Source organism: Cebidichthys violaceus, unplaced genomic scaffold (assembly GCF_023349555.1).
Source record: "Cebidichthys violaceus isolate CVI_PGR_0920_01 unplaced genomic scaffold, fCebVio1.0.p SCAF_4, whole genome shotgun sequence".
NCBI classification, from domain to species: Eukaryota; Metazoa; Chordata; class Actinopteri; order Perciformes; family Stichaeidae; genus Cebidichthys; species Cebidichthys violaceus.
In genome coordinates, this window is record NW_027176594.1 from 8,582,161 (window position 1) to 8,590,258 (window position 8,098).

Genomic DNA, 8,098 nt, shown 5'->3' on the forward strand with positions numbered 1-8,098 from the left:
ACTGATGGGGAGGTCATGTCGATCGGCTGTGAGGTCATGTTGGTTGGTGGTGAGGTCACGTTGATCAGTGGTGAGGTCATGCTGATCGGTGGTGAGGTCATGTTGATCGGTGGTGAGGTCATGTTGACTGATGGGGAGGTCATGTTGATCGGAGGTGAGGTCATGTTGACTGGTGGTGAGGTCACGTTGATCGGTGGTGAGGTCATGTTGATTGGTGGTGAGGTCACGTTAATTGATGGTGAGGTCATGTTGGTTGATTTTGAGGTCACACTGATTGGTGGTGAGGTCACGTTGATCGGTGGTGAGGTCATGTTGACTGAAAGGGAGGTCATGTTGACTGATGGGGAGGTCATGTCGATCGGCTGTGAGGTCATGTTGGTTGGTGGTGAGGTCACGTTGATCAGTGGTGAGGTCATGCTGATCGGTGGTGAGGTCATGTTGATCGGTGGTGAGGTCATATTGATTGATGGTGAAGTCTCGTTGATCGGTGGTGAAGTCACGATGATCGGTGGTGAAGTCACGATGATCGGTGGTGAAGTCATGTTGATTGATGGTGAGGCCACGTTGATCGGTGGTGAGGTCATGTTGACTGATGGGGAGGTCATGTTGATCGGAGGTGAGGTCATGTTGACTGGTGGTGAGGTCACGTTGATCGGTGGTGAGGTCACGTTGATTGGTGGTGAGGTCATGTTGATAGATGGTGAGGCCACGTTGATTGGTGTTGAGGTCACGTTGATCGAAGGTGAGGTCATGTTGACTGGAGGTGAGGTCATGTTGATTGGTGATGAGGTCATGTTGACTGGTGGTGAGGTCATGTTGACTGGAGGTGAGGTCATGTTGGTTGGTGATGAGGTCATGTTGACTGGTGGTGAGGTTGTGTTGATTGATGGTGAGCTAAAACTTACTGGTGGTGAGGTCACGTTGATCGGTGGTGAGGTCACGTTGATTGGTGGTGAGGTCATGTTGATAGATGGTGAGGTCACGTTGATTGGTGTTGAGGTCACGTTGATCGAAGGTGAGGTCATGTTGACTGGAGGTGAGGTCATGTTGATTGGTGATGAGGTCATGTTGACTGGTGGTGAGGTCATGTTGACTGGAGGTGAGGTCATGTTGATTGGTGATGAGGTCAAACTTACTGGTGGTGAGGTCACGTTAATCGGTGGTGCGGTCATATTGATTGATGGTGAGGCCACATTGATCGGTGGTGAGGTCATGTTGACTGATGGGGAGGTCATGTTGATCGGAGGTGAGGTCATGTTGACTGGTGGTGAGGTCACGTTGATCGGTGGTGAGGTCATGTTGGTTGATTTTGAGGTCACACTGATTGGTGGTGAGGTCATGTTGATTGGTGGTGAGGTCACGTTGATCGGTGGTGAGGTCATGTTGACTGGTGGTGAGGTCATGTTGACTGGAGGTGAGGTCATGTTGATTGGTGATGAGGTCATGTTGACTGGTGGTGAGGTTGTGTTGATTGATGGTGAGCTAAAACTTACTGGTGGTGAGGTCACGTTGATCGGTGGTGAGGTCACATTGATCGGTGGTGAGGTCATATTGATTGATGATAAGGTCACACTGATCAGTGTTGAGGTCATGTTGATTGGTGGTGAGGTCATGTTGATTGATAGTGAGGTCACGTTGATCGGTGGTGAGGTCATGTTGATTGATGGGGAGATTACGTTGATCGGTGGTGAGGTCATGTTGACTGATGGGGAGGTCACGTTGATCGGTGGTGAGGTCATGTTGATTGATGGGGAGATTACGTTGATCGGTGGTGAGGTCATGTTGACTGATAGGGAAGTCATGTTGATCGGCGGTGAGGTCATGTTAGTTGGTGGTGAGATCATGTTTACTGAAGAGGAGGTCATGTTGATTGGTGTTGAGGTCATGTTGATTAGTAGTGAGGTCATGCTGATCGGTGTCGAGGTCAAGTTAAATGGTGGTGAGGTCACGTTGAATTGTGGTGAGGTCATGTTGATTGATGGTGAGGTCACGTTGATCAGTGGTGAGGTCATATTGATTGATGGTGAGGTCACGTTGATCGTTGGTGAGGTCACGATGATCGGTGGTGAGGTCATGTTGATTGATGGTGAGGTCACGTTGATCGATGGTGAGGTCATGTTGACTGATGGGGAGGTCATGTTGATTACAGATGAGGTCATGTTGACTGGTGGTGAGGTCACGTTGATCGGTGTTGAGGTCATGTTGACTGATAGTGAGGTCACACTGATTGGTGGTGAGGTCATGTTGATCGGTGTTGAGGTCATGTTCATTGGTGGTGAGGTCATGTTCATTGGTGGTGAGGTTACATTGATCGGTGGCAAGGTCATGTTGACTGATGGTGTGGTCATACGGATTGGTGGTGAAGCGATGTTGATCGGCGGTGAGGTCATGTTGATCTGCAGTGAGGTCATGGTAGTTGGTGGTGAGGTCACGTTGACTGAATGGGAGGTCATGTTGATTGGTGTTGAGGTCAAGTTGATCGGAGGTGAGGTCATGTTGACTGGTGGTGAGGTCATGTTGATTGGTGATGAGGTCATGTTGACTGGTGGTGACGTTGTGTTGATTGATGGTGAGCTCACAATTACTGGTGGTGAGGTCACGTTGATCGGTGTTGAGGTGATGTTCATTGGTGGTGAGGTCACATTGTTCGGTGGTGAGGTCATGTTGATTGATGATAAGGTCACACTGATTGGTGTTGAGGTCATGTTTATTGGTGGTGAGGTCACACTGATCGGTGTTGAGGTCATGTTGATCAGTGGTGAGGTCATGTTGATTGGTGGTGAGGTCATGTTGATTGATGGTGAGGTCACGTTGATCGGTGGTGAGGTCATGTTGATTGATGGTGAGGTCACGTTGATCAGTGGTGAGGTCATGTTTACAGGTGTTGAGGTCATATTGATTGGGGATGAGCTCATGTTGACTGCTGGTGAGGTTGTGTTGATTGATGGTGAGCTCACACTTACTGGTGGTGAGGTCATGTTGATCGGTGGTGAGGTCATGTTGATTGGTGGTGAAGTCATGTTGATTGATGGTGAGGTCACGTTGATCGGTGGTGAGGTCACGTTGACTGAAGGGGAGGTCATGTTGATCGGTGGTGAGGTCATGTTGATTGATGGTGAGGTCACGTTGATCGGTGGTGAGGTCATGTTGGTTGATTTTGAGGTCACACTGATTGGTGGTGAGGTCATGTTGATTGGTGGTGATGTCATGTTGACTGGTGGTGAGGTTGTGTTGATTGATGGTGAGGTCACACTGATTGGTGGTGAAGTGACGTTGATCGGTGGTGAGGTCATGTTGATGAGTGGTGAGGTCACGATGATCGGTGGTGAGGTCATGTTGATTGATGGTGAGGTCACGTTGATCGATGGTGAGGTCACGTTGATGAGTGGTGAGGTCACGATGATCGGTGGTGAGGTCATGTTAATTGATGGTGAGGTCACGTTGATCGGTGGTGAGGTCACGATGATCGGTGGTGAGGTCATGTTGATTGATGGTGAGGTCACGTTGATCGATGGTGAGGTCATGTTGACTGATGGGGAGGTCATGTTGACTGAAAGGGAGGTCATGTTGACTGATGGGGAGGTCATGTCGATCGGCTGTGAGGTCATGTTGGTTGATTTTGAGGTCACACTGATTGGTGCTGAGGTCACGTTGATCGGTGGTGAGGTTATGTTGATTGATGGTGACGTCACGTTGATCAGTGGTGAGGTCATGTTGAACTGTGGTGAGGTCACACTGATTGGTGGTGAGGTCACACTGATTGGTGGTGAGGTGACGTTGATTGGTGGTGAGGTCATATTGATTTGTGGGGAGGTTATGTTGATTGATGGTGACGTCACGTTGATCAGTGGTGAGGTCATGTTGAACGGTGGTGAGGTCACACTGATTGGTGGTGAGGTGACGTTGATTGGTGGTGAGGTCATATTGATTTGTGGGGAGGTTATGTTGATTGATGGTGACGTCACGTTGATCAGTGGTGAGGTCATGTTGAACGGTGGTGAGGTCACACTGATTGGTGGTGAGGTGACAATGATCGGTGGTGAGGTCACGTTGACAGATGGGGAGGTCATGTTGATTGGTGTTGAAGTCACATTGATCGGCGGTGAGGTCATGTTGAACGGTGGTGAGGTCATGTTGATTGATGGTGAGGTCACACTAGTCGGTAGTGAGGTCACGTTGATTGGTGGTGAGGTCATGTTGATTGGTGGTGAGGTCATGTTGATTGGTGGTGAGGTCACGTTGATCTGTGGTGAGGTTATGTTGATCGGTGATGAGGTCATGTTGACTGGTGGTGAGGTTGTGTTGATTGATGGTGAGGTCACGTTGACTGAAAGGGAGGTCATGTTGACTGATGGGGAGGTCATGTTGATCGGCTGTGAGGTCATGTTGGTTGGTGGTGAGGTCACGTTGACTGAAAGGGAGGTCATGTTGATTGATGGTGACATCATGTTGATTGATGGTGAGGTCACGTTGATCGGTGGTGAGGTCACGATGATCGGTGGTGAGGTCATGTTGATTGATGGTGAGGTCACGTTTATTGATGGTGAGGTCATGTTGACTGATGGGGAGGTCATGTTGACTGGTGGTGAGGTCACGTTGATCGGTGTTGAGGTCATGTTGACTGATAGTGAGGTTGTGTTGATTGATGGTGAGCTCACACTTACTAGTGGTGAGGTCACGTTGATCGGTGTTGAGGTGATGTTTATTGATGATAAGGTCACACTGATCGGTGTTGAGGTCATGTTGATTGGTGGTGAGGTCACGTTGATCGGTGGTGAGGTCATGGTAATTAGTGGTGAGGTCATGTTGATTGATGGTGAGGTCATGTTGATTGATGGTGAGGTCACGTTGATCGGTGGTGAGGTCATGTTGATTGATGGTGAGGTCACGTTGATCAGTGGTGAGGTCATGTTTACAGGTGTTGAGGTCATGTTGATTGGGGATGAGGTCATGTTGACTGGTGGTGAGGTTGTGTTGATTGATGGTGAGCTCACACTTACTGGTGGTGAGGTCATGTTGATCGGTGGTGAGGTCATGTTGATTGGTGGTGAAGTCATGTTGATTGATGGTGAGGTCACGTTGATCGGTGGTGAGGTCACGTTGACTGAAGGGGAGGTCATGTTGATCGGTGGTGAGGTCATGTTGATTGATGGTGAGGTCACGTTGATCGGTGGTGAGGTCATGTTGGTTGATTTTGAGGTCACACTGATTGGTGGTGAGGTCATGTTGATTGGTGGTGATGTCATGTTGACTGGTGGTGAGGTTGTGTTGATTGATGGTGAGGTCACACTGATTGGTGGTGAAGTGACGTTGATCGGTGGTGAGGTCATGTTGATGAGTGGTGAAGTGACGTTGATCGGTGGTGAGGTCATGTTGATGAGTGGTGAGGTCATGTTGATTGATGGTGAGGTCACGATGATCGGTGGTGAGGTCATGTTGATTGATGGTGAGGTCACGTTGATCGATGGTGAGGTCATGTTGACTGATGGGGAGGTCATGTTGACTGAAAGGGAGGTCATGTTGACTGATGGGGAGGTCATGTCGATCGGCTGTGAGGTCATGTTGGTTGATTTTGAGGTCACACTGATTGGTGCTGAGGTCACGTTGATCGGTGGTGAGGTTATGTTGATTGATGGTGACGTCACGTTGATCAGTGGTGAGGTCATGTTGAACTGTGGTGAGGTCACACTGATTGGTGGTGAGGTCACACTGATTGGTGGTGAGGTGACGTTGATTGGTGGTGAGGTCATATTGATTTGTGGGGAGGTTATGTTGATTGATGGTGACGTCACGTTGATCAGTGGTGAGGTCATGTTGAACGGTGGTAAGGTCACACTGATTGGTGGTGAGGTGACGTTGATTGGTGGTGAGGTCATATTGATTTGTGGGGAGGTTATGTTGATTGATGGTGACGTCACGTTGATCAGTGGTGAGGTCATGTTGAACGGTGGTGAGGTCACACTGATTGGTGGTGAGGTGACAATGATCGGTGGTGAGGTCACGTTGACAGATGGGGAGGTCATGTTGATTGGTGTTGAAGTCACGTTGATCGGCGGTGAGGTCACGTTGATTGGTGGTGAGGTCATGTTGATTGGTGGTGAGGTCATGTTGATCGGTGGTGAGGTCATGTTGGTTGGTGGTGAGGTCACGTTGACTGAAAGGGAGGTCATGTTGATTGATGGTGACATCATGTTGATTGATGGTGAGGTCACGTTGATCGGTGGTGAGGTCACGATGATCGGTGGTGAGGTCATGTTGATTGATGGTGAGGTCACGTTTATTGATGGTGAGGTCATGTTGACTGATGGGGAGGTCATGTTGACTGGTGGTGAGGTCACGTTGATCGGTGTTGAGGTCATGTTGACTGATAGTGAGGTTGTGTTGATTGATGGTGAGCTCAAACTTACTGGTGGTGAGGTCACGTTGATCGGTGTTGAGGTGATGTTCATTGGTGGTGAGGTCACATTGATCGGTGGTGAGGTCATGTTTATTGATGATAAGGTCACACTGATCGGTGTTGAGGTCATGTTGATTGGTGGTGAGGTCACGTTGATCGGTGGTGAGGTCATGGTAATTAGTGGTGAGGTCATGTTGATTGATGGTGAGGTCACGTTGATCGGTGGTGAGGTCATGTTGATTGATGGTGAGGTCACGTTGATCGGTGGTGAGGTCATGTTGATTGATGGTGAGGTCACGTTGATCGATGGTGAAGTCATGTTGACTGATGGGGAGGTCATGTTGACTGATGGGGAGGTCATGTCGATCGGCTGTGAGGTCATGTTGGTTGATTTTGAGGTCACACTGATTCGTGCTGAGGTCATGTTGATTGGTGGTGAGGTCACGTTGATCGGTGGTGAGGTTATGTTGATTGGTGGTGAGGTCATGTTGATTGATGTTGAGGTCATGTTGATTGGTGTTGAAGTCACGTTGATCGAAGGTGAGGTCATGTTGACTGGAGGTGAGGTTGTGTTGATTGATGGTGAGCTCAAACTTACTGGTCGTGAGGTCACGTTAATCGGTGGTGAGGTGATGTTCATTGGTGGTGAGGTCACACTTACTGGTTGTGAGGTCACGTTGATCTGTGGTGAGGTCATGTTGATTGATGGTGAGGTCTCGTTGACTGAAAGGGAGGTCATGTTGACTGATGGGGAGGTCATGTCGATCGGCTGTGAGGTCATGTTGGTTGGTGGTGAGGTCACGTTGACTGAAAGGGAGGTCATGTTGATTGATGGTGACGTCACGTTGATCAGTGGTGAGGTCATGCTGATCGGTGGTGAGGTCATGTTGATCGGTGGTGCGGTCATATTGATTGATGGTAAAGTCACGTTGATCGGTGGTGAAGTCACGATGATCGGTAGTGAGGTCACGTTGATTGATGGTGAGGCCACGTTGATCGGTGGTGAGGTCATGTTGACTGATGGGGAGGTCATGTTGATCGGAGGTGAGGTCATGTTGACTGGTGGTGAGGTCACGTTGATCGGTGGTGAGGTCATGTTGGTTGATTTTGAGGTCACAGTGATTGGTGGTGAGGTCATGTTGATTGGTGGTGAGGTCACGTTGATCGGTGGTGAGGTTATGTTGATTAGTGGTGAGGTCATGGTGATTGATGGTGAGGTCACGTTGATTGGTGTTGAGGTCACGTTGATCGAAGGTGAGGTCATGGTGATTGGAGATGAGGTCATGTTGACTGGTGGTGAGGTCATGTTGACTGGAGGTAAGGTCATGTTGATTGGTGATGAGGTCATGTTGACTGGTGGTGAGGTTGTGTTGATTGATGGTGAGCTAAAACTTACTGGTGGTGAGGTCACGTTGATCGGTGGTGAGATGATGTTCATTGGTGGTGAGGTCACATTGATCGGTGGTGAGGTCATATTGATTGATGATAAGGTCACACTGATCGGTGTTGAAGTCATGTTGAATGGTGGTGAGGTCACGTTGAATTGTGGTGAGGTCATGTTGATTGATGGTGAGGTCACGTTGATCAGTGGTGAGGTCATATTGATTGATGGTGAGGTCACGTTGATCGTTGGTGAGGTCACGATGATCGGTGGTGAGGTCATGTTGATTGATGGTGAGGTCACGTTGATCGATGGTGAGG

At 49.1% G+C, this 8,098-nt stretch overlaps 1 protein-coding gene across 1 annotated transcript; it reads right to left on the reverse strand.

Moving 5' to 3' along the window:
- Positions 1-1,929: 1,929 nt before the first annotated feature.
- On the reverse strand, positions 1,930-6,128 carry LOC137885141 (DNA-directed RNA polymerase II subunit RPB1-like). The gene is made up of 4 exons (XM_068727293.1): positions 5,585-6,128; positions 3,531-4,327; positions 2,225-2,685; positions 1,930-2,122 (listed from the first exon to the last, which is right to left on the reverse strand). Exons 1-4 carry the CDS (start codon positions 6,126-6,128, stop codon positions 1,930-1,932), a joined length of 1,995 nt encoding a protein of 664 aa, XP_068583394.1.
- Positions 6,129-8,098: the final 1,970 nt, after the last annotated feature.

Excerpts from the sequence above, each read along its gene's own strand:
- LOC137885141 (XM_068727293.1), bottom strand. The coding sequence starts at position 6,128 with ATGACCTCACCACCGATCAACATGACCTCACCACCAATCAACATGACC. Across the intron at positions 2,686-3,530 it reads TCAACATGACCTCCCCATCA|TGTGACCTTATCATCAATCA; the intron begins GTCAACATGACC and ends AACACCAATCAG. Across the intron at positions 2,123-2,224 it reads CATGACCTCACCACCAATCA|TCAACATGACCTCACCATCG; the intron begins GTGTGACCTCAC and ends CCTCCCCATCAG.